General features: G+C 36.3%; 1 protein-coding gene across 1 annotated transcript in view; it reads left to right on the top strand.

Annotated features, from left to right (window-relative positions):
* Positions 1-23,499, top strand: part of RAD54B (RAD54 homolog B) — a 129,521-nt gene that overhangs the window by 65,176 nt on the left and 40,846 nt on the right. Inside the window, exon 4 of the mRNA XM_020968529.2 lies at positions 18,062-18,256. Coding sequence (XP_020824188.1) covers positions 18,062-18,256 — 195 coding nt within the window. The remainder of the gene's footprint in view (positions 1-18,061; positions 18,257-23,499) is intronic.

The following is a 23,499-nucleotide window of genomic DNA, read 5'->3' as shown; positions in this document are numbered from 1 at the left end:
ATAATCTTGGTGATTTCTCAGACAATAACTCTCTTCCCTTGCCACTTCTCTCCTACGTATGTTGTCTTTCTTCATTAGAATACGAGCTTCCTTTGGGCAAGGACTGTCTCATATATTTTGTGTTTATTTAATAAATTATATTCACTCATTCATTCTATTCATTCTGTATTATTTACCTTCCCTGAGTCTGGTCCAGGCAACCTGGTCTTCTGTCCAATCCTTATGTCTGGAATGTACTTCCTTATTTCCATCTCATAGAATCCCTCTCTTCCTTCAAAACCTCCTTTCTACATGCTTTTCCTGACCTCCCCAACTGTAGTGTAGTCTTTTCCTAACTACTTTGTATATTATTTATTCTATATTTATTGTTGAATTTAAAACTTCTTTGTGTTTTAAATTCTGTATATGCTTATTTATGTACATGTTATCTCTTGCTGGTAGAATATAAATAGGGAATAGAGATTTATTTATTTTGTTTTTGTGTATATAATAGTGGCTTAATCATGCTTGTTGATTGAGTGCCATATGACCAGTTAATTTTTCTTATCATATAATTACTTGATGATGTCCTTTTCTTACGCTTTAATGGTTTCCTCACCAACCCAGTGCTTCTTCTTTGCCCTTCTTGTGATATTCTTTTTAATTCTTCAGTTTTATTCCATGTCTTGCTACTATATAGCAAAATTGGTAGAATTTTAGTATTAAAAAGATGGGCTTTTGCTTTCAAGGGAAACTTGTAGTCTGCCTGCTCCAGAAATAATTAAATGAATGAATGAATACATAAATAAGTATGCATATTTATATATATATATAGTATATACATACACATGGATATATAAGCCCTATCTTTTTTAAGGTAGCTAAGTAGCACAGTGGATAGAGCACTAGGTCAGTTGGGAAGATCTGAATTCAAATTCTCCCCCCCCATATATTTGATAGTTGTTTCACTGTGGTATAGTCACTTATCCACTGTCAGCCTGTGATTTCTCATCTGTGAAAGGGGGATAATGATAGCACTTACCTTCCAGAGATGTGAATATAAAGTGAGATCATATTTGTAAAGCATTTTGCAAACATTAAGCACTGTATAAGTGCTAGCTATTATTATATCATTAGCTCTAAAGAGGGTTCATCTAAATGCATATTGAGATATAGGCAATAAACATTATTCATCCTCTTGGTCTTTCTTGGGTGGATAGACAAGCCATATTCCATTCATGACAGTTGCTTTTTTTTTTTTAACAAGCCCTACACTGTCCTTTGATAACATTTAGCACAATATATATGTAGGACCTCACCATTCACAGGGGATACCTTCCTTTACTTGGCCCTTTATCTCTTCTGTCTCTCAGTTTTATGCCTTTATTGTTGTTTACTCTTTTCAGTAACATTCAACTCTTCGTGACCCCATTTAGGATTTTCTTGGCAAAGACAGTGGAATGGTTTGCCATTTTCCTCTCTAACTCATTTTACAGATGAAGAAACAGATAAACAGGGTTAAGTGACTTGCTCAAGGTCACACAGTAAGTATCTTAGGCCAGATTTGAGCTTGGATCTTCCTGACTCCAGGCCCAGTACTCTATTCACTGCCCTACTTAGCTGCCTGTAGTTTTATGTTTTACTTGATGTTTATTATTAAATTGTTGTTAAACAAGACTATTTCTGTTGTATCTGAGATCTTAAATGATTTTGATAGATGAATGGGAAAAGAACTTGTAAAAGAGCTCATCTGTATGGCAATCAGATGCTTTTTTGTAATCAACAAATCAACGAAAAATAAGCACAATGAGATATTAAAATCTCTTCTATAGTCAGTTAATTGTGAAATGGAAAAGGTGTGGTGCATTGTTGAATATCTCTTAGGAAAGCCTGCTTTGTTCCTACTAAGTGCCCTCATTGTTGAAGATGCCCTTGATTCATGTCTGAATTTCTCTTATAAGTATTTTATATAGATGAGAGAGTTGGTGTGAGTGTGTGTGTGTGTGTGTGTGTGTGTAGTTATTGATGTTATTTTTTGAGCTTTTTTTGGTTTTTACAGTTAGATTTTTTCCATGCCTTTGGTATCTTACACTTTTTCAGATAACTTGTATGAGATCCCTCAATATCCTCGTAGTTATATTTCCTTCACATGGTCATCCTATCTGTCTGTCTACAGTCTGTCCGTCTGTCTACCTACTTATCGTCCAATCCAACTCCTTTTCCCATCTTTGCCCTTTTTAATGCCATTTCTTCCTCTTCCATAAGTACATCTGGCACAGTGATATTAGGATCTAGTTGTGGTGATTCTACTCTCTTACAATTGAGAAAATTGTTTGTTATGAGGATTTTTGCAAATCTTTTTCATCTTCTTGTAGACCTTAGATTTTCATTCTGAATGTCCTTGGGATGACTTAGCCTAGTTGGATATCTTGCCAAGTTTCCTTTAAACTAGTTTTATACACCATTCCTCCCTGCTTTATGAGATGATAGTATTCATAATTAGCCATTATCCTTCTGCATGAGATTATACAAATGAGTTTATATTCTTACTTGATGTTATATTTGGCTGTTATCAAGTCAGATGTTTGCTAAGGTGCTTTTTGGGATCTTTTGGTTTCCTTTTATGATGATTTTCATTGGTTCCATGTAACATAGGGCTTCCGTTATAATATTTTAAAAGTAATCTCTTAAGTTTCTTGAGGGTTATTAACCTTTAACATGTTACTTAAATTTTTTTTTCTTAATTGGCAAGTGTGGAAGGGCTGCTTTATCATCTTGACTCTCCTTAAGAGAGGCCCTAGATTCATAAACCTGTGTGAATAGGCTTGTCTATAAATGCTAATTTAACCTGAGCTACTAGGCTTCTCTTTTTGAACTCCAGGTGAACCTTAACAAATGGACTTATGTGCTTGACCTAGTAGATAGATTTTTGTATTTAAACTTTGGCTTGACCTCGCATATAAGCTTGTGTAAATTCTAGTTTAAACTCTAACTTGACATAGCCTCTAGTTTTAATTTATTTTGATCTAGCATGTGTGCCACTTACAACCTTGTGAACTCTTATCTCAGCTATCTCTGTGTGGGCAAACTTCCCTATCTCATTTAAGTTTGGAATTAGGCTGAGGAGCTACCCTTGCTTCACTGACCCAATAACAGCCACCTTTGTCTAAGATCATAAACAGCATTTATTAAGTGCCTACTATGGGCCAGTACTGTGCCAACCACTAGAAAGGTGAAAGAGAGTCCTTGCCCACAAGGCGCTTAAAATCCAGCGAAGAAGATAACATGAAAACAATTATGTACACACAAGCTATAACAAATGGAAATAATCAACAGGAGAGGCACAAGAATTAAGAGGGGAAAATGCTTCCTGTGGGAGGTGGAGTTTTAGCTGGAACTTGAAAGAAGCCAGGAGCAGAGATGAGGAAGGAGAGCATTCTAGTCGTGAGCGACAACCAGTGAAAATGCTGGGAGTCTGGAGATGGGAGTGTCTTTTTTGAAGAACAGCAAGGAGGCCAGTATCGTTGGATCAAAGAGCGTATGTTGGGGTGGTGGTGAAAGGTATAAGAAGACTGAAAGGGTAGTGGGGAAGGAGGGTAGGTTATGAAGAGTTTTGAGTGCCAAATAGAGTTTTGTATTTGATCCTGAAGGTGATAAAGAGCTGCTGGAGTTATTTAAGAGGGGAATGACATGGTCAGACCTACGACTTTAGGAACATCACTTGGTGGCTGAGTGGAGGATGGACTGGAGTGAGACTTGTGGCAGGTAGACCTACTGGAAAGCTCTTGCAGTAGTCTGAAGTGAGGTGATGAGGGCCTGCATCAGGGTGACAACTATATCAAAGGAGAGAAGGGGGCATATTTGAGAGACATTTCATAGATGAAATAGGTTGGAAGTGGAGGGAATGGGGCGGGGTGAGAAATAATGAGAAGTTGAGACACCTCGATTGTGAATTGGGGGGACTGGGAGGATACCCTTGGCAGGAATAGAGAAGTTTGGAAAGAGGAGGGTTTGGGGAAGGTGATGAGGGTATTGTTTTATTTTTGTTCTCTGGGGGAAGGGAAGTGGGAGAGATCGATAAGTGCATATGCATATGATTTGAAAAGAAAAACAAAATGAATAGGAGTTGATAGGAGTGATGGAGAAAGAAGGAGGGAGGGAAACAAGCATTATTAAATGCCTACTTGGTGCCAGGCACTATTCTAAGTACTTTTTTTTTTGTTTGATCCTAATACCAACTCTGGGTAGTAAGGTATTATTGTTATCCTTGTTTTATAGTTGAATTAGAGAAAGAGAGTGTTGCTACTGACCCAAGATTAGAGGGGAATTACAGCAGAATGTTGCTTCTAGTGCGTGAATCCCCATTTGCCCACCTTGAGCAAAAAAGTTTCATGAGGAAGAAACCTAAGAAAAAATGGCATGTGTTCTTGGAATAGATCCTTGTTCTCACCACAGGCAAAGCTTTACACACCAACTGGGTGGACATTCAGGCTTTGTATTTGCATTTCTGGTAAGACAAAGCAGTGACGGCCAACACAATCAAAGGAATTGAGATTTGTTTTATAGTCCTAGCTGACATCTCCTTCAGCCAAGGCCCACACTTAACCAAAAAGGTTCATGACTAAAATAGTGAGAAGACATCATATTGCCCTCTCACGTCCCCAACACCCCAAGCTGTAGGGATAATGGAGAATTGGAAAGTCATGCTGAAAAAGCCACTTCATAAAATGGGATGTTGGTGGGCAGGTTTGTGTGATAATATCTAACACTTACAGGGTATTTTAAGGCTTGCAAAGAATTTTACATATCTTTACATTTGTGTATGCTTAAGTTGAATGATCTTCTGATGGGTTAGTAGAATCAAAAAGTAGAGGGGAAATAGAGATTGGGTAATGGTGGAGGAATGAAGTGAATGTAAGTTATTTTGTGTCATCTCTTCCTTCCAGGATCCAAAGGACTAGCTTGGTGTGGTGGACATGGTACTAGGCTTGAAATCTGAAAGACCCAGGTTCAAATTATGTCCCAGACACCTTTTTATTAGCTGTGTGACTCTGGGCTAGTTACTTAATTTCTCTGGACATCCAAAGTTCCTTATATCTCTAAATCTGTCATCTTAAGACCATTTCTAAGTTATTCTAACTAACCGGAGGTCTTAGTGGACTCAAATCTAGGAGACAATCCTATGTCCTGAAAGAAGAGAGAATTAGCAATAAGAGTCAAGGTCAAGGGAACTACCACTCCCTCCCACCCCCACTTAAAGGGAGAGTGGGAGTAATACTGACTGACCAAAAAGTGTGACATCTTCCTTTAGGAGAGGGACTAGAAAAAGGTAAACTTGTAGCACAGGGGTCAGGAAATAGAATGAGTGACAGTTACCAGAGAATCCCATTATCAGTTAAGACCAAAGGATAAACTCAAAAGGAGCCTTTGATGAAAAAAATGCTATTGGCCTGGTTAGGTATAAGAGCAAGATGAACAATAATAGTACTGTTTATTCTGTTCATTGGATGCAACAGCCCACCACTATTAATAATTCGGAATAGGAGTATTACTAAGAACTCGAAGTCTACATGTTGAAGAGAGGAATCTCTTCCAGAGGAGATGATTATGGCTGCAGTGACTGAAAATTTTGAAACTGATACTACTCTGCAGCTGGTGGCATCTACAAATAATCTCAGAAAGAGGAATTTTGCCAGGTTGTAGTAGTTACATTATAACCACTTGATTGTAAAAAACATCATATGGAACAGTAACAAAAACACAACAGTCCATCTCTGGGGCTGAACTCCAGTTGCCAAATAAATATGAAGGGAAAAAACCAAATACAATGGGAGAGGCAAAATATGTATAACCTAAGTTCATATCCATAGCAGAATTACTTGGAAGGATGTGAAGGATACTACTTTCCTTGGAGATGAAAATTTGAATGCACTTTGATGACATCATTTCTGATACACTTCTGAATAAGTACTCCTTCCTCTAACACAGTACTGAAGATGGCTCCACTTATTGGATAGAACTTTGGTTTTCTCATAAGTGTGTGGAACCTTGGCCAAGAAACCATATGAAGCATTGTTCCCAAAAAAACACAAAGCAATTATTTGATCTTAGCTTTCACTAGTTCACAAAGACGTACCCCAGAGTTGCGCTTTGAGACTTGATGCCACACAAAGGAGAGCTGTTTAAAAAGCTAATTTGAGTTTAAGTGAAGCATAACTTCCAGTAATATGAATTTGATAGTCTTACTGTATACTGCTTAGTCCACATCTGAAGTAATGTGTTCAGTTTTGAGAATCACATAATAATAGCTGGCATTTATATACAGTGTTTTAAGGTCTACAAAATATTTTACAAATATTATCTCACAAGAACCCCAGGAAATAGGTGCTATTCTTATTTTAATAGAACAGAAAACTGAGGCTGACAGGTTAAACCAGAGTCATGTAGTCTTCCTGACTCCAGGTCCAGCACTCTATCCACTATGCCATCTAGCTACCATATTTTAGAAATGATATTGATAAGCTGGAGAACGTACAGAAGAGGACAACCAAGTTTCAGATAGGACAAGATGCCAAAAGAATGGGAAAAAATTACCTCTAAAGTTTTTGTTAAAGTTTTTGAGATGTCAATAACTATTGATTCTTTTATACCTATGTTCTCATCTTTGTAAAAATTGTGAGAATGATCTATACATGTATTGAAATTATGCTGAAAATATGAAGGAACAGGAAGGATTTCACACAGGAAAAAAAGATATTTTCTATTATAGACCACATCTTTACAGTCCCAAGTTCAGTGACCACAGGATCCCATTTTGCTTACTGTTTGTTGATTGTAAAAAGTATTTGACTGGGTAGAACAAAATGCAACCTAATAACTCTTTTCAACAAGGATTCTCTCATGCATGTATAACAATCATATGTAATTGACAAGTTCAACCACAAGAATAGCTATTCAAATAACCCTCTGATTATTAACAAGAAATGAACCATAAAACAGAAGCATTTGCTAGAAATGTTTGTTATGTTAGAGGATTTCCTCTTCTACCACAATCCCTATCATGCCTATAACATCACAGGCCTTCTCAATGAAATCTAGGATTGTTCAAAAGATATTGATCTAACCAAGAACAATTAAATGGCTTAAAATTTTCTATTGTCCAGACTATGACATGTAGTAAGATGGATAGTTTATTGACTTAGTACATCACTACTTACACAGTGCTTGTTATGAACACTATGTCTGGACAATGAGTTGGGACTAGAAATGAAAAGGAAGAAAAGCAGGTATTTGGGAAATTGTGCTGTGCTTTCAACCATCTCAAGCCTCTTCTCTGGGCAAAAAATCACCCAAATGTCTTTTTTAAAAATAAAATGATATTCTGAGGGTTGGAAATCTAATCTAAATTCTAAGGTTGGAAATCATGAAACAACACATTTTTCAAAGAGAGAGATAAAAGTGACCCAGCTAGCAGTGGAAAGGCTTGTGAGCACAATAAGCTTCAGCATAATGACTTAAAAAATGTAAAAAGATCTACAGGGAGATCTCTTGAAGGTTGAGGAGAAGCTCTGTAGAGGTTGTCTGAGTTCGGAACTTCCATTCTGTGATCACCCAGCACTTTAGGAGGACCCCCTGAAAAGAAAAACATTAAAATTGGTTTTCTATCTTACTCTCTTTAGAGGTTTTTTCAAATTCTTTCCTTTCTCCCATTCTGCTTCCCACCCACCAATCCATTTCATTGAGCACTTTGCCTCTTATTAAGGAAACAGAAACTATTTACCATGGATTCCCTGTTCTATCCTTCTCTACATATAAGAACCTCTTAAACATTATTCCCTATTTTCTTCTCCTTTCCTCCAGTTTCTGATGAAGAGGTTTGCTTTTTCCTTATCAATTCCAACTCCTCTACTTGTACCTCTGGTTCTGTCTTCTCCAGCATATTGCTCCCACAATCCCCTATTCCTATGTGTTTAGCCTTATTATATATGAGATACCATCTTCAATCTTGCTTAACCTACCTTTCTAGCCTTTTCCTCTTTCCAAATTGTTACTATTCCTTTGACTGGATATCTCTCATTTTAAAAATGCATTTACTTTTTTGAAATGTTTTAGTATATATTCATTTTTCTTAAAAAATAGGAAGTCCAGAATATCAAGGGAATTAATGAAAAGAAATACTAGGGAAGGTGGCCTAGCCATACCAGATCTTAAATTGTATTATAAAGCAGCAGTCATCAAAACAATGTAACCAAGATTAGGAAGGAAGCAAAACTGGGAAATAATTTTTATAACCAGTGTCTCTGATAAGAGCCTCATTTCTAAAATATATTGAGAGCTGAGTCAAATTTATAAGAATACAAGTCATTCCCCAATTGATAAATGGTCGAAGAATATGAATAGGCAGTTTTCAGAGGAAGAAATTAAAGCTATCTGTAGTCATATGAAGAAATGCTCTAAATCACTGTTGATTAGAGAAATACAAATCAAAACAGCTCTGAAGTACCACATCACACCTATCAGACTGGCCAACATGACAAAACAGGAAAATGATAAATGCTGGAGAAGATGGGGGAAAATTGGAACACTAATGCATTGTTGGTGGAGTTATGAAATAATCCAACCATTGTGGAGAGCAATTTGGAACTATGCCTAAAGGACTATAAAACTGTGCATACCCTTTGATCCAGCGATACCACTTCTAGGTCTGAATCCCAAAGAGATCATAAAAATGGGAAAAGGACCCATATGTACAAAAATATTTATAGCAGCTCTTTTTGTGGTGGCCAAGAATTGGAAATTGAGGGGATGCTAATCAGTTGGGGAATGGCTGAACAAGTTGTGGTATATGAATGTAATAGAATGCTATTGTGCTATAAGAAATGATGATCAGGCAGACTTCAGAAAAACCTGGAGAGACTTATATGGAGTGAAGTGAGCAGAACCAGGAGAACTTCGTATACAGTAACAGCTACAATGTGTGATGACTTTTAAAGACTCATCTCTTCTTAGAAATGCAAGGATCTAAGATAACTCCAAAGGACTCATGATGGAAAATGCTGTCCACATCCAGAAAAAGAACCATGCAAATCGAAGCATTTTTTTCTCTCTCTCTCTTTTTCTTTTCTTTTCTTTTTTTTGTTTCTTCTTTCTTGTGGTTTCTCTCATTGGTTCTAATTTTTCTTTACATGACTAACATGAAAATAGGTTCAATATGAATGTGTATGTAGAGCCTACATCAAATTGCATGCCGTCATTGGAGGGGAGAGATGGGGAGAAAATTTGGAACTCAAAATCTTATGGAAATGAATGTTGAAAACTAAAAATAAATAAATAAATGTAAAAAAAAATAGAAAGAAAAACCCAAGTGCTGTGCTTCTTTGTCAGCTTCTTAATTATGAGTCTTAAAGCCTGAAATTAAGGCATAAACTGTACTAATTTACCACTGGTGGCCAGCAAACAGGGAAAATGAAGAATAGTCCCTCCAAGCCCTAACCACAAACAGTGATGGTCATATTCCCTCTCCTGTATTCTAAGCTATGTGGGATAATTGCCAAGTTGTTATATATTGAATATAATATTCATGCATAGAGGTAATTTTGTGTCTCCATGATCTAAACCTCTACTGGCAGATTATTTTCATTGTGTAGGGAGCAAAAAAAAAAATCTGAATATTCAGTTATTTCAAATAATGGGATTGATTATCTTTGTCTGGAAACAACATACAGTTTGAAGACTACAACCATTTGTTAGATTGAATTGTTTGGGGAGTTTCTTAGTTATCAATCCTAGAGTTTAATGATAATGATAATAATAATAATAACAATAACCAATATTTATGTAGTGCTTTAAGATTTGTAAAGCACTTTACATGTTATATCATTTGATCCTTGCAACCCCAGGTTAAGGATTATTATCCCAATTTTACAAATGAGGAAACTGAGGCTGAGAAAGGTTAAGTGATATGGCCTGGGTTGTGTAGCTATTAATTGTCTGAGGTAGGATTTGAATTCAGATCTTCCTGACTCCCTAAGTACAGTACTCTATGCACTGTGCAACTCAGCTACCTCTAATTTCACTTTCTTCCTTTGAGATGAAGACTCTAACAATATTATAATCCTAAGGCTTTATAAGAACATATAAAAAAAGATGTTTAGGGAAACAAATTTAATGCATGAAATTATGATCTCAGCAGAATGGGTGATAGCTAATGCCCAGTTTGGTTTCATTCCTAGATGTGGTACTTATTTTTTCCACTGAAAACATATTTTTAGAACCTTATATAGGTCAGTTTCAAGACGTTCAGAGAGGAGGAATTAAATGTATAATAGATCAGAGACATTAACTCAGGAGAAAATTCTAGGAATAAAGAGAGTAGGGGTTATATATTTATTTATTTATTTTTGGTGAGTCAATTGGGGTTAAGTGACTTGCCCATGGTCACACAGCTGAGGCTGGATTTGAACTTGGGTCCTCCTGACTCCAGGCCTGGTGCTCTAGCCACTGCCTCACTTAGCAGCCTCTAGGAGTTATTTTTTTTTAACTCAATTTTGTTTTCAGTTCCAAATTTTCTCACTCTCTTCTGCCTGTTGAGAAGGCAAGGAAAATGTCACAATAGAAATCTATGATAAAGAGAAACTGAGGCTCGGAGTCTCAAGCACTATCAATTTATTAGCAAGGCTAGCATTTACCAGTAAAAGGTATCCAAGGCTGCTCTGTAGCCAAGGACAAACTGAGGTGTTTACAGAGAGCATTTTTGCAGTCATTATTGAAAAATATGTTTTGATTGATTTCTGATTGGTTAGCAGTTGACTAAGATTAGAATGAGGAACTTGGGTGATTTGCAGTATTGGGCTAGTGGGCATGTCAGGGCTGTTACAGAGGGTTTGAGGGATAGGACTTGTTCTGTGAAGTTTAGATTCAGTCAAAGGGCCACATTTGAGGACCTAGAGGGCCCCATGTAGCCTCGAGGCCACAGGTTCTCAACCCCTGATCTAGCTGATTGGCTATAGCATTGCATCAGTTACAATTGATTTCATGGAATTATTGAGCTAGCTAGAAGGTGAGGCATGCTAGGTAAGCGTGGTTGAATGTTAACTTAGACTGCCACAAAGGAAAACTTAGACTACTACAAAGTGAGGAACTGACCATGTCAGCTCAGCTCTGCAGTAGCTCAGCTCAGCTGCACAAGAGTTCATTTTTGCAGAAATCAGGAACTTACTCTCTTTCTACAGTGATTATATATCTCTTACTCAAAGCTATCTGAAATAGACCTTACAAGCTAAAATTAAAAAGGATAATCAATGCTAACTTAATTATTGAGTTTCTTGAAAAAAGAAAACCTATTTCAAATATATATAGTCATGCAAAATGAATTCCCACATTAGCCATGTCTGAAAAAATAGACAAAGAAAGAAAAGAAAATTTGCTTCTATTTGTACTGAGTCCATCAGTTCTCTATCTGAATATGGCTAGCATGTTTCATTATGAATTCTTTAGAGTTGTGTTTGGTCATTGTGTTGATCAGAGTTAGTAAGTCTGTCAAAGTTGATAATCTTTACAATATTGTTGTATAAATTGTTCTTCTTTCTGGTCACTTCACTTTGATTCAGTTCACGAGTCTTCCCAGGTTTTTTTCAAACTATCCCCTTCATAATTTCTATAGCACAATAGTATTCCATCACCTTCATATACTATAATTTATTTAGCTTTTCCATGATTGATGGGTATCTCCTCAGTTTCTGGTTCTTTGCCACTACAAAAAGAGCTGCTATAGATATTTTTGTACATCTGGGTCCTTTTCCTCTTTCTTTGAGCTCTTTGTGGTATAGACATAGTAGTGGTATTGCTGGGTCAGAAGGTAATCACAGTTTAATAGATTTTCAGGTATAGTTAAAAGTACTTTCCAGAATGGTTGAACTAGTTCACAGTTCCACCAACACTGCATTGGTGTACTTGTTTTCCTACAGTCCTGCTATCGTTTTTCATTTTCCTTTTTCATGATTTTAGCCAATCAGAAGGAGGTGAGATAGTACCTTAGAGTTATTTTTAATTTGCATTTCTTCAATTATTAGTAATTTAGAGCAGTTTTTCATATGGCTATTGAAAGCTTAGTTTTCTTTGAAAATAGAGCAAAAGTTCTCAACTTGGGGTCTGTGAACTTGGATTTTTAAAAAAAACTATTTTAGTGGAATTGCTTTCCTTTGCAATTCTGTACATTTTATTTGATGCGTTTAAAAACATTCTGAGAAGGGGTCCACCGTATACTGTACTAGATTGCCTAAGAGATCTAAGACACAAAAAAAGTTAAGAACTCTTGGACTAGAGTTATGTTTAGAGTTCTCTAAAGGCCTGAATATCTGAAGAGTATTCAACCATGATCGATGCCAAAGAATGCTTTTTTATATATACCACAGAGACTGTAATTTGGCATTTTGATTTTACTAAAATCAAACAACCTAAGACAAATCAAAGTACATTGTGTTCAGATAGAAATTGCCAATAGGGTCTGGGTTGGAAGGGGCTTTAGAAATGAAGTAGTGAACTAGTCTAACTTCTTCCTTGAACCATGGATTCTTTTTACAATTTCCCAATGATGGGCCCAGTAACTGTTCCTCACTGACCTCCAATATAGGAGAATTTGTTGGGTCTGAAGTCTCATTCCATTTGAGGACAGTTCTGATGTTTTAGAAAGTTTTCCATTGAGCTGAAAGTGTAGTTCTTTGTAGCTCGCAGGATTGGATCAAATATCTAATACTAATCTTTGGGCTTTGTTCTTCCCACTCAAACTAAAAAGAATGTCTAAAACTTACTAAATTACTTCAAGAATCTCTAATCTTTTTTTGTATGTATGCCCCAGTTTTTATTTTTAATAATCTTAATAGCTCACATTTACATAGAGCTTTTAGTTTTGCTTAGTGCTTTACAAATATTATCTTATTTTATCCTCACAAAAGTCCTGAGTGGTAGGTGTTATTATTATCTCCATTTTACAGATGAAGAAACTGAGGCATATAGCAGTTAAGTAACTTGCATAGAATCACATAACTTATAAGTGTCTGAGGAAGATTGGAACTCAGATCTTCTACACTCCAGGCCCAGTGTTCTATATATTGGCCCACCTAGTTGCAACTATGTTAGTATATAGTCTTTGACAGTTGCTGTGGCAGAATAATTTAAATTTAGTACCTTACGTGGCCTAGCTGTACCAAATCTTAAATTGTATCATAAAGCAGCAATCATCAGAACTACTTGGTACTGGCTAAGAAATAGAGTGGTGGATCAGTGGGATAGGTTAGGTATGCAAGACACAATAGTCAATGACTATAGTAATCTACTATTTAATAAATCCAAACGCTCCAGCTTCTGGGATAAGAACTCATTATTTAACAAAAACTGCTGGGAAAACTGGAAAATAGTATGACAAAAACTAGGCATAGACTAACATCTTACACCCTATACCAAGATAAAGTCAAAATGAGTACATGACTAAGATATAAAGACTGATACTATATGTGAACTAGGAGAGCAAGGAATAGTTTGCCTGTCAGATCTATGGAGAAGGGAAGAATTTATGACCAAACAAGAACATTATGAAATGCAAAATGGATGACTTCTACATTAAATTAAAAATCTTTTTGCACAAAGTCAGTGCAACCAAGATTAGAAGGGAAGAAGAAAGCTGAGAAACAATTTTTACAGCCAGAGTCTCTGATAAAGGCCTCATATCTAAAATATAGAGAGAAGTGAGTCAAATTTATAAGAATATAAGTCATTCCCCATTTGATAAATGGTCAAAGGATATGAACAGGCATTTTTTCAGAGGAAGAAATTAAAGCTATCTATATATGAAAAAAATGTTCTAAATCACTGTTGAGTGTAGAAATACAAATCAAAACAACTGTGAGGTACCACATCACATCTATCAGATTGGCTAACATGACAAAACAGCAAAATGATAAATGTTGGAGAAGATGTGAGAAAATTGGAACACTAATACATTGTTGGCGGAGTTGTGAACTGATCCAACCATTTGGAACTATACCCAGAGGGCTATAAAAATGTGCATACTCTTTGACCAGCAATACCATTTCTAGGTCTGTATCCCAAAGGGATCATAAAAACAGGAAAAAGACCCATGTGTACAAAAATAGTGGCAAAGAATTGGAAATTGAGGGGATGCCCATCAATTGGGGAATGGCTGAACAAGTTGTGGTATATGAATGTAATAGAATATTATTGTGCTGTAAGAAATGAGCAGGCAGACTTGAGAAAAACTGGGAAAAAACTTATATGAGCTTATGCTGAGTGAAATGAGCAGAACCAGGAGAACGTGGTACTCAGTAACAGCCACTGTGTGATGACTGATTTTGATAGACTCATCTCTTCTTAGAAATGCAAGGATCCAAGACAACTCCAAAGGACTCATGATGGAAAATGCTATCCACATCCAGAGAAAGAATTATGGATTCTGAATGCAGATGGAAGTATACTATTTAGTCTCCTTTTCTTTTGTTGTTTTGTTTCTTCTTTCTTGTGGTTCCTCTCATTAGTTCTGATTTTTCTTTGTATCATGATTAATGTGAAAATATGCTTAATGTGAATGTATAAGTAGAGCCTATATCAGATTTCATGCTGTTTGGGGGAGAGGGGAGGAGAGTGAGGAAGAGGAAATTAAAAACTCAAAATCTTACAGAAGTGAATTAGAAAACTAAAAATAAATAAATAGCTTAAAAAAATTTAGTACATCATGATGATACTCTCTGAAATTTGGTAGGCTGCTCCTGGGGAAATAGACAAGTATTATTTCTATCCTAGGTCTCTTGTCTATAGAATAACTATCCCCAGATCTTTTAACTGATCTTCATTTGACTATTTGATGTTCCCTTACTCAACTGGTCTTCATCTTCTAGTACTGTAATTTGATTAGATATGCTGTTTTTTTTTTATTAAAAAAATTTTTTTTTGGCAGTCAGGGTTAAGTGACTTGCCCAGGGTCACACAGCTAGTAAGTGTCAAGTGTGTGTTTGGTCTGAGGCAGGATTTGAACTCATGTCCTCCTGACTTCAGGGCCGGTGCTGTATTTACTTTGCCACCTAGCTATACCCCTCCATTTTTTCCCCTTTCTTTTGATTTTATTTATTTATTTTTGTGAGGCAGTTGGGGTTAAGCGACTTGCCCAGTGTTATATGTCTGATGCCGCGTTTGAACTCAGGTCCTCCTGACTCCATGGCCGGTGCTCTATCCACTGCGCCACCTAGCTGCCCCCTATGCTGTTTATTTTCAAACCGAAAGGCTTCTTTCAATCCTCTGTGAGATGCCTTGCAGAATTAGAAATGGGGGGAAAAAAGCCATTTGCGGAAGGCATTAGTTCCCCTCCCCTTTTGTCCTTATAGATCCTGAAAATTCTGTTTATCCTTGTTAATTATATCTGATGTACTTGAGAAAGAAGCATGGTACAAAAATCATCTTCTAACCTGACTCTTTTCTTTTATCTCTAATTCAAGGAGTATGCACTCCATTCATTCATTTAGCAAACATTTATCAAGCATTAACCTTATGCAAGCATCATGCAAGACACCAGAAACGTAAAGAAGAAAAACAGCAGTTTCTGTGTGCAAGCAACTTTTAATTTAGCAATGTAAATGAGACATAAACACAAATAAGTATAGGGTAAGGCATACTAATATATGTGCAAAGTAGAGGTCCAAAGTCCTAATTGGAGGAAGAGAATCATTATTTGCATTCACTTAAAATTTCAACTTGCCTATTGATTATTTTATCTATATGTAGCTATCTAGCTGTTTATGTATACATACTTGGAAATGAATAGGTAGAAGGAGGCTACTAGATTGCATCTGGAAAATAGCCTCATTTTCAATGATCTCATTGAATAGAAATAGATTTAAATATAAATATAGATAGATAAATATATATACGTACACAAGAATATGTATGGTCTAATTCAGTGGACTCTTCATCTAGACACATGTCATAGTCTGAGCATTAGGGTTTTTTTCCATTTATTTGTTTTCTCCTGTGTGCATTGTTAAATCAGCCTCTCTTGAGTGGAATGTGTTTCACCAAGGAGGCTTTTGTATCATTCTAGGACTTAATGAAATCAGCACAATGTCACTCAAAAACAGGGATGTCTGGAGGACCTGATCATTAGGGAAGCTGTGGTGAAGTGGAAAAAATACTAGATTTTAGAGTCAGAAGACCTGAAATTGATACCTGATGCTGCCATTAACTGCATGGGCAACATTTGCAAGTTATCTCACTTTGGGTCTCAGTTTCTTCATCTTCAAAATGGGGTGGGGTAGGGGGAGGATGGACTGGATGATTTCTGGGTTTAGATCTTCTAGCACTCAATCTAAGACCTTATTGGTCTATAGGGAATCTTTCTTGTGTTTGCACCATTCCCAGGATATCCTGTATGACTAACTTAAACATCTTCTGTGAGAAGACATATCCCTTTTTATGCCTCTGATAATCAGAGGATTATTGAACCAAATCATCTCCATTGTTGCTTGGTTCTAGCTCTTGAGTGACTTTAACTTATACATAAGAGAGCCTTGTAAGGCTACTTTACTTTTTCTAATCAAGCACTTAATCAATAAACAGTAAACACATCATGTTATTGTATTCTCTGTACCTTTTGGTTACTTACATGACTGTGGAAATGTGGTCAAGTGTAGAAAAATAATGGTTCTTTTTATAGATAGGTTTTTTCTTTTTAAAACTTCTGTTTAACATAAGAATTTCTGTTTCATCTGAACTGACAATTTGTAGGGATGAGCTAGATTGTTTGTTTGTTTTTTCAGCTACCTTGGTTGGGTCTGTTTTGTTCCTTGTTTATGAAAAAGTTTTCAATGCAAGGCCAGGTTTTTCTAAGAATAAGTTTTTTTGTTATTCCATGTCATCCATGTTGTGATGAGTTGCAATCTGTATTATTGGAGGGAATTTCCAAATAAATGAAAAGGAGTGGGAGGGGGAAGAAGAGAATAAGTATTTATCAAACCCCTACTATGTACCAGGTACTTTGCTTTACAAATACTACCTTGGTTGATCCTCACCGCAACCTTGTGAGGTGGGTGCTATTATTATCCCCACTTTACATTTGAGGAACCTTAGGTAAAAAGAGGTTAAGTTTCTTGCCTGGAGTTATACAGCTAGCAATGAAGTACCTGAGGTCGTGTTTGAACTCAGGTCTTCCTGGCTGCAGGTCCAGCCTGCCCACTGTGCCAAGTTCTGTTTGACTAGGTTTTTTTAATTCCTGTGTTGCATGATCCTGGATATTCAGATGGTCTGGAGGACCAGTTTGATTAATTCTTAGCCACCAGGCAAGAATATTTTAATAAACATTGAATTGGTTCCTTGTTTACTTTGAGTGGCAGAAGGGCCACTTGCTCTTCACAAAGTGAAGAAAGCTTGGTGCAGTGTACCACTTATTGGTCAGTGGCCCTGGTGATGATAAACTCTCATAGCCTCAGTTTTCCTGTTTGTAAATGGGGATGTTAACACTTTCACTTCTGGTTTGACAGGGTTATTGTGAATATAAAATGTAGCCTTTAAAGCACTGTATGAGTAGGATGTCTTACTGGTATTTTATATGTGTGTTATACTGATGGAAGTGAGAGAGACTTTCCTCTTAGATAGCATTGCTTATCTTGCTTTTCTTTGGGTTATTTAGAGTATATGGTACTACTTGTTTCTTTAATATAATAGTTAAGATTTTTCAGTATTATCTTGAATTTCTAGCCTTTAAAATTCTCACTGATGATTATATTGACATTAGGTTATTGAATCTTGGCTGAGTTTGTATAAGACAATAAGAACATTCTTTTGTTGTACTCTCTTGATATAAGAGTATGCTCTGATTCTTAGTACCATTCCAAGCATAATACCAAGATAGATTTCATCATGCACATATTGCAAAATTCTTTTTCATAGTTAATATCCCCAACATATTATTAGCTTAAAAGCTTTAAGACTTCCTTTTTGATGTTATCTAATTCATTTCATTCAGATGTTAAACTGTTCACCTGTGGTACCATTAACCTTTTGGCATTTTTGTGGTTTCTAGCACTTGTGGCAGCAGCAGAAGTAGCCAAATCAGAGGAAAAAGAAGCTGCACCTAGCCACATGACAAAGTATTTCAGTGTTGTTTGGCGTAAAGTTTCAAAGAAGAAGCACAAGAAGTGGGAAGGTGATGCTGTCCTTGTTGTGAGTGGAAGGTCATTCACCCTGAAGGACCTGGAGGGCAGAGACATTGGAAAAGGTAATCTCTTACTGTGGGGAGATGTTGGGAGTGTGACTTCAGTTAGTGTATGTTGCTGCCAAGATGAAAGACTGATGTTGATTTGAGTGCTGCTACCACATACCAGTTAGATGGTTTGGAATCTGTTCTTCTTGCCCAGTCAGTGAGGGATGGCAGGAGGTGAACTGCCCTTGAGCAGGAATCAGGCACTGTGCTCAGCTTTTATTTAAGTGGTCGGTGACCAGCCCTCCTAAGTCTGAGGTTTATACTGCACTAGAGCCCTGTGTTCCCCTCTGCACAGAAGTAACATAATACATGCACTTAAGTGTCCTTAGTTCTACTTTTTTTTCCTGCAGTGTATCCCATAAACCTAGACCCCAGATGGATATGTGTTCCATAGCTGGTTGTTTCTGCTGAGGGTGAGGTGTGGTTTCCTTGGGCAAAACAGATAATTTTTTTGATGATCAAAATACACAACTGACTTTATCAGTATCTCATCTGGTCTGCTCTGTAATTTTTATTCTGTACCCTCAACAGTGTGTGTGAGACTGATAAAAATAAAGCTTTCACCTGTGAGTGGGGATGTCAAGACTCAAAATAACTGAATATGGGTAGCCTTTGTCTATTGTTTATTTTTATTCCCAAAAGGAATATGGGAGCAAGTAGACTTATCTGTTGCCATTTGTCTGAGATTTAAAACATTTATTTTGTTGGCATTTTTGGAGATTCATTTGAGTACTAATTTATTTCATTCATATTTAAGCCATGGTACACAGGAGGAGGATGATAGAAGACCATGTTTTTGATGGAAATAAGTTTCTCTTTTCATAAATAAAAATTATTTTGAAAAAATGAGTTAGGAAATAATAGTTGTTGCTAATATTCAAGTGCTTCCCATGGAATTCAATGTCTCATTCTTCTTAAATGTCAGTCATTTAGATCAATAAATCAGTCCAGTGAACATTTATAAAGTGCCTATTATATAACTTGTAACTCCTTGTACACACACCAGAAATATTATGAATGAAGTATCTAAAGCACGAAGTCCCTCAAAGGCTAATATCCAACAGGAATTAGCAACTTTAAAAGTTACATAGGGATGAGGGACTTCAATAACAACAGTAACAACAATAAGAAGAAGCACTTATATGACACCTACAATGTGCCAGGCATTGTACTAAACACTTTACAAATATTATTGCATTTGATACTCACAACAATCCTGGAAGATAGGTTCTATTATTATTCCCATTTTACATTTGAGGAAACTGAGGCAAAAAAAAATTATATGTTTTGTCCAAGGTCACACTGGTAGTAGTCTGAGGTTAGATTTGAACTTGGGTGTTCCTGACTCTAGGCCCAGCTATATGTCCTCTGTACCACCTACCTGCCTTTCAATTATCCACATTTTCAATTCAATTTTACATTTATTAATTGAATACCTTATATGTACAAGGTACTTTGCTGGGTCTGTGGGCAACAAAAAGATGATTAAGTCATAGTCTTTGCAACAGATTTAAATATCTTTTTAAATGACCCTATACTCATACTGTCACTGTAGTGGTAAGCATAAAGCATCCAGCACTGAGTAAAGACTACAGCTTCATGATCTGATGAAATCAAATATAGCCAGCTTCAGCCTGTGGAGAACTTACTATCAAGTTGGGGGGAAAGATGAAAAGATAGGCCTCATCCATACCATTAATAAAGATATGGAAAAGTGTAGTGCAAAAGGTAGATCCATTATGCAGTATGCAAGAGAAATCCCTACAAGGTGACATCAACAAATTGATGACTATTTTTTGGGTCCAGTCATTCAACCAGTTCTAAATTTGCCTGTTTTATCATCTAAAATACATCTCTCCATATTGCCTTTAAGGATAGCTTGAGGAATTGTGTTAAATTCTTTGTTGAAATCTAAGTATTTCTCTTATCTATGCAGAGTAAATATGAACATTTCAACATACAAGGAACAGGAAAAAGTATTATATGTGAAACTGTGAACTTTTGTTACATAGATTTTTTAAAAGCCTATGTTAAATTTAACTGAGCCACAGCTTTCATTCTTAAAAAAGGAATATTTAATTTTCCCTTCTAACCTAGAGAAAAGAAATAACATTCTTCTAGTCTTCTCTTTCAGGACAAAGACCACCTAGAATGTTGTGTATACACAGATGTTACTTAATACTGGCAGACTCACAAACAATGCATTCTCTGTAATAAGTGACTGTAGAATTCTTATTCACTATACTTGCTTGAAAGCAAGATCCAATTCCTTTGTTTTCTTGGATAACTCTTGTACTTAACTGTGATGGCAAATTGCCCATTTGCTTTGCCTGTTTGCTTAGCTCATGGGTCAACTAGTTACTGGTTGTCTCTGAGCATGGCTTAGTTTATTTAAGGTAGATCTTACACTTTTTCAGATAATAGGATGATACATTCTACTTTGCTGCCTATGGTCCACATTTAGCACATGGTTCCATACCCTTGTCTCACTTTGTCTCTGATTTCAGATATCTCTTTGTATTTTTTTTTGGCTGCTAGGCTCTTCTTGTAGGGTAGTAGTGGGAGACAGGGCTGGAATGATAGATTGGTTCCATATTATGGAGGGCCCTGTAAGCCAGGCTGAGGATTTTATTGGATTTTCAGATGGGCAATTACAAACTATTGAAAGTTCAAAGTAGGGGATGATATGATAGTAACATTGCATTAGAAAGATTAATTGGGCAGTGGTGTGTAGGATATATTATTTAGTATGGGGAAGCTATTAGGGATGGCCATTATAAATGGTTTAGGCAAGAGGAAATGAAAGGGTGGTGTCAATGGAGGAAAAGAAAGGAAAGAATGGGATGGACATTAGAGGCATTGAATGTAAAATTTATTGTACTTGACTAAGTATCTGGGTTAAAGGAGAAAGGGAAATAAAAGATCTCTAAAGTATCAAGAACAAGTAACTGAGGGAATTGCAATATTATTAACAAAAATAGTAGACTAAGGAAGAGTTAGTTTCAGAAGGAGAATGATCAGTGGGACTCTAGACTTATGGAGTTCAAACTGTCAGCTAGACATCCAGACAGAAATGTCTAATAGCAGTTGTAAATGTGGTACTATATCTTAGAGGAAGGTGTAGCTAGAAATAGAGATTCATGAGTCATCTGCATGGAGAGGATAATAGTTGTAGTCATGGAATTAGATTAAATCCCTCAGATTAGAGAGAGAAGAGAGAGTTGAATATAGAATCTTGGGGAATGCCTACACTTTCCACTGATAGAAGAACAGCCAGCAAAGTTTAAAGAGAAAACTGTCAGAAAAATAGTAGCGCAGCCAGGAGAATGTAGTGTTGTAGAACTCAAAGGAGGAAAGAGTTTCAAGAAAGAGTGATTTGATAAGAGTGTCATATTTAACAGAAAGGTAAAGTAGGATGAAGACTGAGAGAAGTCTGTTTGTGATTAGGAGGTGACAGGTGACTTTGAAAAGAGGAGTTTTCAGATAAATGTCTAATTGGATGGGATGGAAGTGTTACCAGGCTGAGAGGATGTAGAGGCAGTGGACATAGTGTTGTTTCATTCGCTGCCAGACTTCTTGAAAGAGTAGATAGGTAGTTTGATAGCATGAAGGGAAATTTTTGGTGTGTATGATTAATGATTGTGTTTATAGGCAGCAGAGAATAATTCATTAGAGAGGGAGATGAAGATTCAAGAAAAACAACATAATTGATGAAGCAGGAGTCCCAATGGAAGAAGGAGATGAAGAGATCAAACTAGAGAGGTTTGACTTTGGCAAGAAGAAGGGAAAGCTCATCCCCAGAGACAAGGGATAAAAGACGTAGAGGTAGGGTGAAAATACAGAGGAAGTTTGGAGGTGGAGAGGGGGGAATATGAGAGAGACCATGCTGAATGGCTTCAGTTTTCTCAGTAAAGTTTGACGCTAAGTTTTTGTTGAGAGTATGTTTGATAGTGGTAGAATAAGAAACTTGAAAATGAACAAAAAGCCAAAAAGAGACAGATATTGTAAAGAATAGACTGAGAGATGAATAAAAGAATCGCCAAACAATGGAAATGGCCTGACTAGTTAAATAGTTTAACATATTGACTTAAATCATTCTTTTGTCTCTACAATGATATTTCAGGACCTTGAGAAAAGAGACAATTTTTCAACCTTTTGTGTACTCCACAGTTACTCGAGTCAGTGTTTTTACAAGTACTTGTTCAGTTAGATCGGCCTTTACTGCTATGCTAACTTTGCAGAAAGTTGTTCAGTGAAATATTTCCTTCTTTCTTGTATGAATTTCCAAAGCACCTTCCACAAGCTCCTATTTTAATTACTATCTCAAGGAATTTTTTAAAATGATGTATGTACCTCTGTGAACTGGAAATTTCCAATAGTATAATTTATCAGTCATTCCTAATTTCCTTGTTATATCTTTGAGCATATCTCCTTAAAGTTGAATAAAATTGTTCCTAATCTAGCTATACTTATTGGTGTCAGAGAATAGCTAGGACGAGATCCTACCAGCATATGCTAGTGATGTCAGACATTTCTGAATGTAGTGTAGAGGTCTTTCTGTTGTTTCCTAATATCTCTGGAATATTCTTGTGCTCTAGGGTCATATTCACCCCTTCATATTGTGGGAGAAAGTTTGTAGTGGAGAAATAATAGAACCGAAGACTTTTACTGGTTTATTAAACAATTTAATATTAACCTAATAAAGAATTAACATTATGAATCAGGAAGGGTAAAGATTTGGTGGGGAAACTAATGGATAGAATTTAGTTAGTTTTTGTATTTTTTTGTGCCCTTGAGTTGCTTACAGCTGATAGCCTTAGACTTATTTAGCAGGATGGCATTATAAGACATGATCAATATTAAGATTTTGTTCTAAATTAAGATATTATGTATGCTGTAATTTAGTACTTAGAGTACTGTCCTTCAGTTCAAAAAATACTTATTAAGTAACTACTGTGTGCAAGACATTGTACTAAGTACAAAGAATACAAAGCTGAAAAATTCTAACATCCTTGGCAAGTAGTCATTCACCTTGCTATTGAAACTCGACTCTTGGATATCGTAATATTGTACCCAAGACTAAAAAGGGAATTCGTAGCTTATCCATTAGATTTAGAGTTGGGGGGACATTAATGATCACCTACAATAATCCATTTATTTTATAAACGACCTAGACCTAAAGTTATACAAGTAGTAAGTAGTCAAGCTAGATTTAAAACTCAGGTCTTGTGATTTAAAACCTGATGTTCTTTCCTTAG

The sequence above is a fragment of the Phascolarctos cinereus genome, unplaced genomic scaffold (assembly GCF_003287225.1).
Source record: "Phascolarctos cinereus isolate Bilbo 61053 unplaced genomic scaffold, phaCin_HiC Scaffold_4;HRSCAF=312, whole genome shotgun sequence".
Lineage (NCBI taxonomy): Eukaryota > Metazoa > Chordata > Mammalia > Diprotodontia > Phascolarctidae > Phascolarctos > Phascolarctos cinereus.
Note: the sequence above shows the minus strand (reverse complement) of the source record. Positions and strands in the feature narration are given on the sequence as shown.